This window comes from Dermochelys coriacea, chromosome 6 (assembly GCF_009764565.3).
Source record: "Dermochelys coriacea isolate rDerCor1 chromosome 6, rDerCor1.pri.v4, whole genome shotgun sequence".
In the NCBI taxonomy this organism is placed as follows: Eukaryota; Metazoa; Chordata; order Testudines; family Dermochelyidae; genus Dermochelys; species Dermochelys coriacea.
This window is the reverse complement of record NC_050073.1, coordinates 82,041,826-82,056,716: the sequence shown is the minus strand read 5'-3', so window position 1 is coordinate 82,056,716 and position 14,891 is coordinate 82,041,826. Positions and strand designations below refer to the sequence as shown.

The window sequence follows — 14,891 nt, the reverse complement described above, 5'->3', positions numbered from 1 at the left end:
TAAAATAATCTTTCTTGATTTTCTCTAACTGCAGTTTGAACAAATACTTTTAAAACTTTATTTTAGATTAAACAATTCTACCAAATGAACTATTTTTCAATGGCAATCTCAAGAGGAATATTATAATTATTTTTACATATGAATGTATAAACCATGTGTGTACTATATCTATTATAGACTTCATTTAAAAAAAAAAGTTATAGACACAGTTTAATTGCTGCAAATAACTTGTATTAAACAAGTGTCTATTTATAAATGTTACATATTTACATGGATAAAAGATATGTTAATACAAATATGATAAAGAAGTATTGCCATCCCTGATCAGAGCCCTGAGTACTTGGTTCTTTTATTATTAAAAAATTGAATAGATTAAATTATGCAATCATTGTATAAATATTACTGGTCATTGAATGAAAATGAGTACATCCAACATAGCAGTTACTTATTTTTGCTAGCTTCACGTGTGCAAAGTAATCTATAAATTATAAGAGAAACAATGAAGAAATCACTTTTTTAAATCAATTGGTTTTGAACACTCAAAAATAACCAGGTACCAATTTGAGGGCAGATGGCTAAAACTAAATTCGGATGTTCTCCTCTTTATTCCAAGTAAATTAACAAACGTACTGAACCTCTTTTGTCTGACAGAAGTAAATCTCACTGTTCCAGGTAAATATTGAAATCCTAAACCTGGATTTCAAAATTCTTTCTCAAAAGGATTCTAAAAAAAGCACTGATACAAATATAAGACCTACACTATGTTGTTATGCCATTTACACACCATTAAAGCCAATGGAGTTATATGAGGGTTAAAACCTTCATAACAGAGTGGAGAATTGGTCCCATGGGTTGAACCGTTTTAATCTAATTTCTCAACAACCTTAAGGATGCATCCTGTCTCACTAACTGTTGGGTTATTTTTAGAAATTGGGTTAAAATATTATTGTATTAGATTTCTTTTGGAGTTCTTACATTCATTTTAAAATATAGTGACAGGTCTTAATTCTACTTAACCTTGTGGGATATTTGTTAAATTTGATATGCTTGATAACTCAGGATATATAATCGGGATATCTGATTTTTTAAAATACTCACTAATTCCACAGTTTATGGCCATTCTTAACTAGAAATAGAGGTGGCTGAAGAGGGGCACAAAATATTTTTAGGTTTTCAGTATTCTAGGCCCCCAATTCCATTATTTTAATAATCTTATGGCAAATGTCTTCTTAAATCTAACCATGATATCCAAGCCCAGTCATATGTTAGTATAGTTGGTGAATATAGGCTTTATAAGGAGGCAGTGCGTACAATTTCACCTTTTAGGGGAAAGAAGATTAAGCTTACAGAAAGTGTGAAGCTAAGACAAAATCACCAACTGCTGTAAATAAATTTGTCCCTGACAGTCTGTTGTTTAGTTGTGATGTGCCAGCGTTTTGACCATATTTGAAAAACAGGGCAAATTAAACACTGTTGAATGATAAAATTGTGCTTCAACACACTGGTTAACTTTACTGAAGATGCAAATCTTAGAAAGAGCTGTTACCTTCATTACAGTCACTACAGTTGTTTCTTAGAAGATGATAGTATCTGAGCACTTCCCAGGTGTTTAAAAATTGAAGTAATCTCTCTCTCTCTCTCTCTCTCTCTCTCTCTCTGCCTATAGGAGAAATAGCTTGTTTATCTTATAGGAGCTGGACTTGCAGAATAGGTGACACACTAAAATGATTTTGTTTTAAGTGAGCTTTATGTCTGTTTGAGACAAACAGAATAGAATGGCTATTTTGCCTCATGCTTGTCCTGTCTGTATCTGAGTCTTTGAATACAGTAACCTGGGAGGTTGTAACGGTAACCTGAGGTGAGCTAATGCCAATCCCTAGAGTAAGACAGCTTTCTCTGATGCAGAGCAGGCCAGGATACTTGTCAATGTTAAAATCATGGCTGTGGAAGGGCTTATTGACAAAGTGAGGCTCAGATCCTTAGCTTGTTGCTGAAGAGTTTTTCCCCTTTCCTGTTTTTCACTCCAATGCCGCAGACCATAGTAGATAATTATGCTGATTCCTATAAAGAAAGTGTTCCTCTAGCACAGTTCATTTGGTCACAATATTGTGTCATGAGATCAGTCTGGATCCTATAACCATTTAGTCCATCCCTGAACAGGGCAGAAGCCTTCTGATCCCATAGAGAATAGTTTAGTGACTGAACATTTCAAAACATTATTCACACAGTTCTTCCAGCCTCCTGTGCAGTAGGTATGTATCCCAATTTACAGGTAGAGGAATTGGGGAACATCGAGGTTGTGACTTGGACAGAAGGCCGTGAGATTTAGTAGTTTAGTTATGGGACCGGGGATTATGATGGAGGGACTGAGTTTTAATCTCAGTTCTTCCATTAATTCAATGCAACTTAATCTCTCTCTCTTCCCCTCTATTTTCCACTTATAAATGGGAATAAAGATGCTCACCTCTCTGTGGGAGGGGATTGGAAATTGCAATGGATTGTGGTGATTGAAATTCAGTAGCAAAGGTACAGTAGAACTGTAAAGATTGCATGGCTGGCAGGTCTGGGGAGAGAACTCAGGAATTCCCCTGCCTATCCCTGCTTTAGGTCAAGGTACTTGCAAGGATCATAATTATGGCTGTGCGTAACTGGAATTTCCATCCTACAGAAAATTTTTAATCTTTGATTCTTTTCATTCGAAATCTGAGCAAAAGACCAGAAATGCAAAATCTTTCCTAGAAAAGAGAGTTTTGGGGGGAAAAATTCTGTTTAAGAACTGTAAACAAAATATTATGCAATACTGGAGTAATACTTACTTAAAAAATAACATAATTTTGATGAATTTCTTTATCCAATATAATTGGTGGTTTTTCTTTTGAAAGTTGGTGAATGTTGGAATTCTCTTGACACTATAGGTAAAACACCATGCTATGATTTACCCTTTGACTTTCACAATACAGCTCAAATGTTACACTGATATTTTTCCTATTTCATCTTTTCAGCTGATTCCTTTTTTATGCTAGGTGTAATTCTGAGCATATTAAAAATGTGAAACAGTGATGGTGAACAGAAACCAGATACCAAACTTCCATTTTTGTTTTTCCTTCTAGGTTTTTTTTAGGGAAGTATTTAACTGTTTTCACAAACTTTTTAAAAGAGCTTAAGATAGGATGATTGGCATGTATTGCATTTGTAGTAAATAAGGCTGCTGGATCTAGGTTATTTTATAGAACTCTTTTTTTTTTCTTTCTTTTTCCTTGTAACCTTTAGTTGGTAAGTATAACTCCTGATTTCAGAGCTATTGCTTCATTATGCATACTAACCTGACATTCTCTTTAACCTGTAGCATGAACAGCAGTTACATAATGAAATTCTATCTATTCTGTCATCTGTGCTCATCTGTTAATGCCCTTCAATCTTTGCGGTTTGTGTCTAGTGTCTCACACCTGTTACTTTTATCTTTTCTCCCCCTCCCCCCCCACTTGTGTCCACTCCTTCCTCATCACTTCTTCATTCTCAACAAAGAAAGAAATGCTGTGATATTTCTTCTCCTTCTAAAACCTCCACTAGAAAGCACTGGCCACATCAAGGTAAAGGGCAAAGGCTTGAAACGGAAAGTCTTCCATGCTAGCTGTGAATGGCATGCTGTGCAAAACATCCGTGGTGGTTTTCTGTTTTCTAATTCCCATGATTTGAAGTACTTTAATTCCTTATAAAATTAGAGCAAGATAGAATTTCAGAAAACGAAAAGGGGGAAAAGGGGTTTCCCCACTTGCATTTTTTATAAGGCATAGTGAGTTAGCCACTATAGTACCATTCCAGATTCTTTGGCAGTGCAGTACCTAGTTCATGAACAGAATTACTGTCACCAGCTGGGGAACAAATAACACAGTGCCTTCCCCCCCCTCCCCCGTCACTTGGGTGAGTTATGTCAGTTTGAACAACATGGGAAGTACTGTGGTCAAATAGAACATCTGAGTTGTTAAATCAGTTTGGTTTATGGCAATATGTTTTAGGTGCATACTTCTGACTTGAGTATGTAATTTCACTGACCACTTTAGGGCATCATCAAAATAAATTGTATTCAGAGATTTATATGTGTAATGAAGCAATACCCTCTATGATGCATTGAGCTTACGCTGAGGAGTGGTAGCCTCAGTTTTGATTGTTACATCTATGTTGTAGAGAAGAGGCCAGGGTATGGGAAAAATATAGGTTGAAATTCTGGTCCCATTGAAGCATATTGGAGTTTTACCTTTTGATTTGAGAGGGATCAGGATTTCACCCATAATTTCTACAGGTCAAAGTGATCAGAAAGGATTCAGGTAATGAGTTAAATCAATCTGCCTGGCTGTGCTATGAGTTAATTATAATTAGTTAAGTTTATCTGTTAGAGTTGAGTGAATAATAGAGTTTGTGGTTTGCTGGCAATTCTGAAAATTCAGGAAAAAATGGTTTTGAGTTGAAATGAAAATAGAATTTCTTGGGTTCGTGGGGGGGCATTGTTTTTTTTGTTTTGTAATCAGAAAAATTGGGGGGGAAATGAATTGGATCAAAAACTAAATGTTTAATTTCAACCTCAGTTTTTTTTATTTCAGGCATTTTCACGGTAGCAAAGGCGTAGATTCATAAAATGTGCGGGGGGAAGGAAAGGCCTCTTTTATACCTCTTAGTTCAGTGGTTAGGGTTACTCATATGGGATGTTGGAGACCCAGGTTCAATTCTCCCCTCTGCCTGGCATAGAAAAGGCATTTGAATTTCATCATTTCCACAGTGCAGGAGAGTGTCTTAGTCTCTGAGCTATGGGATATTCTGCTGTGGATCTTTCTCAATCTGTTCTGTTGAAGTTGTTCCATTTATTATAAATAGTTACGGGAGTGGGGACTTAAACTTTGGTCATCTCACACATCCTAGTGAGTCCCCTAACTACCAAGCTGTAGAGCAGAGGTCCCCAAACTGTGGGGCATGCCCCTTGCAGGAGGGGAGGAATGTTCAGGGGCATGGCTAGAGTTCAGGCCAGCATCCACGGAGGATGGGGAGGAAGTGCCACACCAACACAGCCCCAGCCAAGGCTCCTCTCCCACCCCTGCCCCCAGCATTGGCCCCCTTATCCCTATCCACACCTCCCACCAGAGCCATGGCCCTGCTTCCGGCCCCGGCTCGGGGAGGGAGAGGGGCACAGACAAGGGTAAGGGTTGGCACGAGGTAAAAAGTTTGGGAACCTCTGCTATAGAGTCTGTTGACCTGTTCATTGTCATTCATAGGAGCAATCCATAGTCATTGGGCCAGGGAAGGAACATGAGAGTGACTTGATAAGCCAAGTGATTAGACCTAGAATGTAGGAGACGCAAGTTCAAGTTCCTGCTTCAATGACTACTTTAATTTTTTTTGTGTTTTATTTTGTTTTTTAAGTAGAACAACTTTAACAGGACAGATTGAGAAAGACCCACAGCAGAATATCCCATAGCCTGGTGACTAAGACAGTCACCTGCAGTGTGGGAGGTGCAAGTTCAAATCCCTTTGCTTCATCAGGGGAATTGAACCTGTGTTTCCCACATACCAGGAGAGTATTCTAAGCACTGGCTAAAGCAGTGGTTCTCAACCCGCAGGCTGCATGCAGCCCAGCTGTGTGCTAAAAGAAATTCAAAATGTGCTGCTCTGGTCTGGCATGGGTTGGGGCTGGCTGAGGGGAAGAGCACATAAGGCAGTCTACAGGAGCATTGCTGTCAGGGAAGAGTGAGTCTTTGGGCAGGTTTGGAGGGGCTCTGGGCAGTGAGGGGGTTAGGCACTGGAACTAGCGGTTTGCAGGGGTGCTGCAGCACCCCCAGGTTTTAGGTGGGGCTCCGCTTCTGGCCCAATGCCTCGGGTCTGGCTGCCGGTGCTCCGTTCCTGGTCTGGCGCCAGGGGTCCTAGCTGCCAGGCACAGTAGAACTCGGGTCCCAGCTGCCTAGCCCCCCCATGGCGGGGTCCGGGTCTGGCTGCCCAGCCCCGCGCAGTAGGGTCTGGCTGGCAGGGTCCGGCCCCACGCTGTAGGGTCTCCAATCCAGCTGCCCAACCCCATGCAGCGGGCCTGGATTCCAGCTGTCTGGTCCCACACCCAGGGCTCCGCTCCTGATCCTGCTCTGTGGAGGGGGTCTCTGGACAGGGGGACACTGGGCATAGGGACTGTGGGGGAGAGGGTTGGGAGGAGTGTGCTGTGATTCTCAACCTGCAGCCCACAATGATAAACAGGTTGAGACCCACTGGACTAAAGGTTATAAGGGACACCGTCTTCCCCACCCCTCTACATGTTTTGTTAATCTGTTACTTTGTTTACATGAAAATGCCTGAAATCAAAACAAAATATTTCAAGATGAAATGCTTAGTTTTGACATTATCTAAACATTTCAAGTTCTTCAGTTTGGTCAAAACTATTTAGCAAATTCAACGCATTACTGATAGTTTCAGGTCAGCTGAAACTGCATTTTTTGGCTAATAAACTATTCAAGGAAAAAAATTCACCCAACTCTGTTTATTGTAGATGCTCAAGAGGGACTGATGAACACAGTTATAAATCTCTGCACACAGAAATAATTAGAATGCAATTTTGATCTCACGTTTGTTACTTTTCCTTTGGCACCTTTTTGTGGGAAAGGATGTTGAGGACGGAAGAGTTGGGTGGTGTGGTTTTCATAATGAGCTCTCAAAAAAAGGCTCTGGGCCCACTGAGGGTGCTCAGGTAATGAGTTGCCTTCTGTAATCTTAAATTCATCTTGTTCCTTTTACAAAGAAAATAAAACATGTAGCACATCCAATTAGTAAGATCTGTTCAAGCTTTTGCCTTGTGCATCTGGAGGAATTTCTCTTCTGGTGCTTTTTACTAAAGATTAGATCCTATCAAAAAGAGCCCCTTAGTGATCCTCTTCCCCCAGTTCTGCCTTTTCAGTGCTTTCCTAGAATTCACTGCATGCTCACCAAGCTGTTAATCCTTCACATTCTGACTGCGAAGTAAACTCGCTTTCTCTCTGGTTATACTTTGAATAATAACTCTCCATCCTTGAAGAAAGGTGTGGAGCTTGCCCTCATGGTGAGGGGAATGGGGGTGTTGCCCATTTCAATCCTGTCTCATTGCAGAGATTGAGGTTTACAGTACTTTGTAGACTAGTCAGAGTTTTTGGCATAGTTTTTTCTCTAGAGGTTAATTTGTTTTGTTGCTACTTTCATGTGCTTTGAAGTCTCCCACAGCTGGTAAAGGGTTAGTATATGCTGCGCACTGATGGCGGAGCTCCAGTCCCCATCTGTTCCATGTCTGTAGATTTCCTTGCTGTGAGTGAGGAAGACTGTACTAACAAGCTTGGTGTCCTCTGCAGGCTTCTGCCCAGAGACCCAGCCAGGCGAAACCCCAGCAGCAGCAGTGCAGGTGGACGGGACCGATTTAGCCTCTCCAATGTCTCCTCGGACTAGCAAGAGCCGAATGTCCATGAAACTTCGCCGCTCCTCTGGCTCAGCCAACAAATCCTAAACATTGAGAAACTTGCAGCTTTCTAATAAACAGTGATCAGCAACCCCCTAACGCACTGACTCTCTGCTTTCAGTTAAAGGAAAATGTCCCTGATATGTGTGTCTCCCATAGCTAGCCCAGCCTTTTCCTGTACATTTATTTTAGACAGCGACACTGGAATTTTATTTGTAATTTAATATTTTAGCTTTCATTATTTTTTAATAGAACTCCAGGCTGCCATATTATTTTCAGTGTAGTTTCTTCTCTGCACTTTTTACCTTCCAGGATGATGATGTCTAAAGTAGCCACTTTTAACCCTGTTAATCTCAAGCCACACACAGAATTGGAGACTGCAGTCTTATTACATTATATTTATTGTGCCCCCATTGAAATTTTCTTTGTAACAGAAATAAATAAATATGTACAATTTGAAAACGAATGTACAATTTTAAATTGAAAATGCATTTGTAATGTCCTCATCAAATGTCACAGATAGTGTTAATGCACAGGATGTGTACAGATTATTTATGTTATAAGAATAAAATACTTAAAATAAATGGTCTTTTAGCATTTCAGAGTTCAAATGAGAGAATTTGCTAGCAGCACCAACTCCTTCACTATGTAATGTATCATTTCATAACTGTGCAGGTGATGCCATAACCTATGCCCAAATACCAGAAAAATCATTGTGCTGAAATTCTATTTATGCTTGGCTTCCAAATATTTTTATAATGTTTGCTTTTCTGAGTGGTATCAATAGTCAATTCTTTTCTGAAGCTGTGGCCTTTATCATCAGGCTGCTGAGTCTAGATCTATATTACTCTTTCTTACATAAAAGCACTTTTCTGATGTAAATTCATTGCTACAGTGATGTGTACTTTTGAAGAAAAGGGAACATTCTCCAGGGGTCTGACGTGAAATGCTGGGCGGGTTTCTAACCATATAGGTGCAGATTAGTAGACATTCCACCCACCCAGAGGTATTTTCCTACAGGCAATGAAATGCTCACATTTGTTTTGAGTTGGGCATATTCTGTTATAACGAAATGTAGCATGGCATTGGTACTAACTGCATGTGTAAATACACCATAAGGCAACAATAGAAATATAAATTATGTATTGTCATTCATGTATCTACAAATTTGTAATGGTTAAAGAGAAGACATGCTATTTAATAATACAATAAAATTATTCTTACCACCTTCTTTATATTATTCATTCCTCTGCAAAGATTGGACTCTTGTTATTCAATCAGTGAATGGCTTGGTCTGTTATCAGATATATTAGAGGGTTTGGGAAGGGTTGGTGTAATATGTGATTTTGTTTTCATCCTTATTAAATTTGGTGTAAATTCTTAGATCTCTAGCCTTAGCCCCTCGTAGTGCTTCCAACACAGATCCTCTGAAAACTCTTCCCCAGAGCCACTAGACCTAAAGTACCTAAAGCAGGTTAAATAATACAAAGCATCTATGAGAACATCTTGCTGTGTGAGCTATCTGCTCTTACCTAGTTGCAGGAACAGCATTTGATGGTCATTATATGGTTTTAGTCTGTTCTTAGTTCATTCTATTTGATTGTAGGAGCAAAGATTAAGACTGGCGGTGCGATAGTCTCATTCATTGAATTTCTCCAAGGGAGAATTTACTTCAAGGAAATTAATTAGATTTGTGTAAAACCTCCCTTTACACTTTTGGTACTTTTTAAAAGCCTTCTTGGAATACCAAATTACAAGCCATTTTGGTTTCTCAACAGATCACTGCAAAGATGCACTTCTGAAATAATAGCACTCTTCAGATAAGTTCTGACAAAATGGTGTTATTGAGCTGGAACTTTTGCTTCAGCAGGAATTTTGTGTGAAGGTTTTCCCCCATTTATAGATTGACTCTTCTGAGTTCTTGAGCCAAACAAGAGAAACACCCCTCTCATTCATATTTGTACTCAAGAAACTAGTATTGTATCTTTAATCTTTTGTTATACAAGTCTCACTACTCTGTCTTCGTACTTTTATTTGTGTATAAAGAGATGCTAAACTGTGAAGAAATAATTACTGTAGAGGATGCCAATCCAATTATTTTAAATTGATTTTTCTGCTCATTTGAGAGGGTACAGACATTGATTATTTTAATCCATTAGTCTATACAAAATCACCGGCTAACCCAGTCCCATCAGCTAGCTTCAGGAAAAGGATTAGTTTTAAATACTTTATTCAAATATCATTTTTGCCTAAGCTACCATCCTATTTTGAAATAAGTTTTTGTATGCAGAGATTCAGGAGGAAACATCACTATCTTTGCACTCTGAATATGATATTCTACAACATTTAGACAGGTCCCTACAATGTGGGGAAAATATAGTCAATGCACTTATTAATGTAGAGAGAGACAAGGTGGGTGAGAGAATCTTATTTTTCAACAGACCACTTCACCTTGAATGGTCCCTTAGAATGTGTGTTAATTACTTAAGCTAAACAATCTGTTTCAACTTTTATTTAACTGTGACATGGAGTACCTTTCCCAGACCTGAAGAAGAGCTCTTTGAGGCTCAAAAGCTTGTCTCTCAGCAACAGAAGCCGGTCTAATAAAAGATACTACTTCATCCACCTTGTGTCTCTCGTATCCTGGGACCCATTGGCCATAATACTGGAAACTTAATATTGGTGTCATTATAGAAGGGGCGCCTATCACATCTGCTCTTTAGCAACATCGTAGAAGGATTGTGTCTTCTAAATATAGCTAATGTTCACAAAAGCAGTGGAGGGGCTGGAGTTTGAGTTCATTGAGAAAGAGGGGATTCGGGATCGTAGCCGCTTGGAATCCTGGGCGCTGAAATGGATCGTTTACAGACGATCACTATGTGGTGATTTTGTACTGGTGCTCTTTGCCCTTGTTCTGGATAAAACACAATGCAAGGAACGTACCCATTTCTGTGTAGTGTCGTGGCTAAACTAGCAACCCACTAAAATCGCAAAAGCTTTCCAGTTGTTAGAGGGGAGCGTTTCGCTTACACTACATTTTCTAGAGTATACAACATACAGTGATCAGAAAATGCGCAAATAGCTAACAAGCAGTTAACACTTCATATTTTAATAGCCAATAATAACCAACAGCAGACAGTACGGTTAATTCTCCATAAGTATTGCTAGTTATATAGGACTTGACACTGACTTAATATGAACACTTAACTTTATGTACTTTTAATACAGGATACAGCGAAGAAAACACTTCATGATAAATTATTAAAATTGAGGAGCTGGGGCTTCTGTTAAAACAGTTTAACTAAGCCAGTCTTCCTTTTTTAAGGAAAAATAATACTCTTTTTAAATAGGATATTTATTTCTAGCCTGGGGGAGAGAGGACAGAAGATTATTTACTTTCACTTTGTCAGTAGCCGCTTCCCCAGCACTCCCCAAAGCCCACAGCCCGCCCGAGGTTTTTGCGTTTGGATACTTTTCGTCTCTTCAAGCATTGTATAAGAGCTCTTCAAAATACTGTTACTAACTTTCAATGGTAAAGGGGGGGCCATGGCTAGAACCAACGCCCCAACTTTACTGAAAATATGACTCTAGTCCCTAATTCTCTCACACTTCTTGGATTCACAGATACACATTGCAGTCTAAATCCATTAAGGCAGCAAGTATAATTCGTAGTCAACTTGTGGTTGACTTCTTAAACTTTTGGCATGATGGCAGCGGGACTTTCCGTTCGCTGCCACTTGGCAGCCTCTCCCCTGCCCCGTCCTGATTTTTCCTTTGTAGACCTGTATGCACACACTGCGACTTTCCATAGGAATTACAGCTTGGATAGGATTCGTTTAGTTTACCGGTGGTTTTGAAGAATCCTATCAAATCAACTATTCAAACTATAGGAGAGTCATTGACGCTGCAGACTACAACCAAATCCACCCCTTCCCCCGGGAGCACTACACATTTCAAACACCAGTTTAAAGGGTCTCTGATGCCCATGAACGAGAGTCCCCTGGCGGCGCCCGTGCTTTCCCATGCCCTCTTACTCATTAGCAGCCAGGTCTGACCGCCATCTGGAGCAGAAAGACCTGCCTGTTCTCCGTGGGGTGGCACTTGTTGATGTGCCTGGTGAGCCCCGGCGAGCTGAAGAAGGTAGCAGGGCAGTGCTTGCAGGAGAAGATCTGCTGCTCCCCTTCCGCGGCACTGCTCTCGGGCTGCACCATGGGCAGCAGCAGCTCCTCTCGCACGGCGTGCCACAGCCGGTGCTTGTCCCTGATGTCCGCCGAAGGGAAGTGAGCCCCGCACAGGTGGCAGGGGAAGGTGATCTGGCCCCGCTCCAGGGGGCTGTAGGCCGCCGGCCGGGGCGCCTCGTGGGTGCTGAGGTGCTTGCGCAGGTAAGCCTGGCGGCGGAACTTCTTGTGGCAGTAGGGGCAGACGAAGACCTCGTTGCCGCCGGGGATCGGGCCCGGAGGGGCCGCCTCCCCCAGCCCCTCGCCGCCCGCCCCGCCCAGGGCGCTCTGGCCGGCGGGCTTCAGGTCTCGGCAGCAGGAGCTGTCCGCGGCGCTGGGGTGCTGATCCTGCTCGGGCGGCGGCGGCTGGCGCGGCGCCTCCGGGGCTGCGGGGCGCGGCGCGCTGCTGTTCTCCTTCCCCTCGGAGGGGCACGGGGCGCCCGGGGGCTTCTTGGCGCCCGGGCCGTCGGCGCTGGCGGCGGGGCGGGGCTTGTGCCAGCGGCGGTGCGAGGCCAGGTTGGCGGGGCAGCTGAAGATCTTGTGGCACTCGGGGCAGCGGTACTCGACGCGCACGATGCGCGAGCAGCGGTGCTGGGCCAGCGCCAGGGGGTCGGCGTACTGCTCCTTGCACAGCTGGCAGATGAACTCGCCCAGCGGCGTGCGCCCGCCCGCGGGGGGCCCGGCCCTGCCCTCCGGCCCTTCCGCCTTGATCCGCAGCCCCAGCACGGGCGACGTGGTCACCTCGTCGGCGAAGCTGAGCTTCCGCAGGGCCTTGGGCTTCTTGGCCGGCGCCTTGGCCCGGGGCGGCCGCTTCAGCGCCGGGCAGAGCGGCTCCGGGGCCAGGCGGCCGCCCGGCGCGGGGAGGGGCGTGCGGGGCGGCAGCAGGCGCCTCTCGGCGGGCGGCAAGGACTGGGCGGAGGCGGGCGAGCTGAGGCAGCGCTCGAAGAAAGCCTTCCTCAGCCCCGCCGCGCTGCAGGCGCCCCCCGGGCCCTCGGGCGGAGTTGGCCGGCAAGTGGCTACCCCAGGAGCCGGCTCCGGGCTCGGCGGCGGGGCGACCGGCTCCCTTCCCTCCCGGGCGGCTTTGGGGAGCGGGGACAAGGCTGGGCCGGCCTCCGCCGCCAGCGGGGGCTCCTGGGCGGGGGGCGCCTGCAGAGGCTGCCGGGGGTCCCTCTCCTGGCGGCGCACCCTGTAGGAGCCGCCCGCCCTCCTGCTCCGCTTTACCAGAAAGCCCCGGGGCATCTTCCCGCGTGCGGGGCGGTGGCGAGGGCCGGGCCAGGCCGCCGGGCTGAGCCTGCAGCCCCCCAGGAGCGCTGAGCGTCGCGGCGCCGCCTGCCCGAGGTGCATTTATACCTAAAGGCGCCTATTGTTTGCCCAGGCGTCATCCTCCCTTCAGCAGAGGGCGGCCAATGAGGAGTTGGAGCCGCCGCTGGATGAGGGAGGGGGGAGGACGGGCTGGGAAGAGAAGGAGCCTCAAGTGCGTGGGCGGGAGGGGGGGCCCCTCTGAGTCCTGCCTAGAGGGCCCCTTCCGGCTCCTCTGAACACCCTTCCCGCTAGGGACAGAGGGTCTGAGCGGCCCGAGGCGTCCCACGCAGGTCAGGGCCCACGCAGGCTCTGCCCTTGGATCTCCACGGCCCCTGCCTGGCGTTTGGAATAACACCAAGCGATACACCCATCCAACGGGGAGCACCCGCTTCTGAGCGCTCCCTAGCTAGACCCGCCTAGCGCCCCCCAGCCCAGCGCTGGGTACGGGCTGCCACAGAAGCGCCAGGTCTGCGGGCTGACGGCTACCAAATGTGATCTTGACCTGGGAGTGGGCTCTCGGCGATGCTTACGCTACAGTGCCCAAGACCATGGGAGTCCAGGGAGTTACCTTAGGGGAGCTTCTCCGGGAATGACCGTTCTGGAGAGCTAGGGGGGTTGGTTAAGTGAAAGAAGCAATTTCTCTTCCCTCTAAAATTCTGGAGATTGATCTGAATGAATGTATTGCACGTGTTTATGTCCTGGCTGTAGCTGGCTCTTCGGTGGACCTGTCTCGCCGTTTCCTCCCTCCCCGGGGCCCCACCATCACTTACTCCCTGTTCTTCCCCACCATCACTTACTCCCTCGTTTGCCTCGTGGACTAAGACGTTTTAGATCTTCTTATAGCAATGGATCAAATTCATATCCCCCGTCATGAGGTGAATTTAGTCCATCACGTCAAAAAAAGGGATAAACTTAACAGGAAGTCCTCCGCTCCCAGCCTTACAAGATGTCCTCCTCCTGTGAAGGTAGGTGAAATCTATCAATGTAAGGGTCGTATTCTCTTTAATTACCAGGTTACCCCCCATCTAAATGACATGTGTCTAGTCTCGATATAGTTGGCTAAGTTACGTTTTTATTCCGACCCGAAAAAAGGCAACAGAAAGCACATGCACTTACAGTCTCTCCCCATTCCAGCGCTCCTCGGGAAAAGAAGCACCAGGACTTTGTAAAGGGGGAAGATTGGCTTCTATGTGTGTTGAAGAGGTGGTACCCGCTCAGCTACACTTGACTTGTTCAGCAAGTGAATCATAGGTTTTTCCTTCTGTAGCTCCTATCAGGTTCATCCCACTTGTCAGTGCAGGGTTGGTGGTCCCTGTTGTACATTTGTTAGAGCTTTGTCCAGTCTAGTTTGAAATGATCTAAAGTGTCTGCAGTTGCACTTTGGGATGGAATTGGGGTTGTGTGTTTGTCACTGTGTTTCTCTTTAGGGGTATTTCCTCTACTGCCAGGCACCAGGACTCTCATTACCATACAGCTGCTGGCCTGCTTGCTGCAGCTTCACACTGTTGGAGAGAGAGGGATGGAGACACGGGACAATTTAATGCACTGAACCATTGGCTTTTGTTTTCATTTCAAACTGTGCCTCCTAAAAGCTCCAGGGGAAAGGGCTTTTGTCTGCCAGATACCGCACCTTGGTAAGTTAAGTCCCAAGCAGACTGCGAAGAGCTACAAAAGGATCTCAAAACTGGGTGACTGGCCAACAAAATGGCAGATGAAATTCAGTGTTGATAAATGCAAAGTAATGCACATTGGAAAACATAATCCCAACTATACATATAAAATGATAGGCTCTAAATTAGCTGTTACCCCTCAAGAAAGAGATCTTGGAGTCATTGTGGACAGTTCTCTGAAAATATCCACTCAATGTGCAGTGACAGTTCAAAAAGCGAACAGAATGTTGGGAATCATTCAGAAAGGGA

At 44.7% G+C, this 14,891-nt stretch overlaps 2 protein-coding genes across 7 annotated transcripts in view; one reads left to right on the top strand and one right to left on the bottom strand.

Annotated features, from left to right (window-relative positions):
* The window catches only part of RALGAPA1 (Ral GTPase activating protein catalytic subunit alpha 1), a 240,622-nt gene extending 231,939 nt beyond the window's left edge, over positions 1-8,683 (top strand). For 4 of the 6 annotated variants that reach the window (XM_038407488.2, XM_038407491.2, XM_038407485.2 and 1 more), the window contains one exon: positions 7,350-8,683. In XM_038407488.2, the coding sequence (XP_038263416.1) occupies positions 7,350-7,501 (152 nt within the window). In that variant the 3' untranslated portion in view covers positions 7,502-8,683. Of the gene's footprint in view, positions 1-1,274; positions 1,278-7,349 lie in introns of all 6 variants that reach the window. The other 2 variants (XM_043517490.1, XM_038407486.2) reach the window with 2 other exon arrangements.
* Positions 8,684-10,347: 1,664 nt separating this feature from the next.
* Positions 10,348-12,977, bottom strand: INSM2 (INSM transcriptional repressor 2). The gene has a single exon (XM_038407496.2). The coding sequence runs from the start codon at positions 12,907-12,909 to the stop codon at positions 11,491-11,493; it is 1,419 nt and encodes a 472-aa protein (XP_038263424.1). The 5' UTR covers positions 12,910-12,977; the 3' UTR covers positions 10,348-11,490.
* Positions 12,978-14,891: the final 1,914 nt, after the last annotated feature.

Excerpts from the sequence above, each read along its gene's own strand:
- INSM2 (XM_038407496.2), bottom strand. The coding sequence starts at position 12,909 with ATGCCCCGGGGCTTTCTGGTAAAGCGGAGCAGGAGGGCGGGCGGCTCC.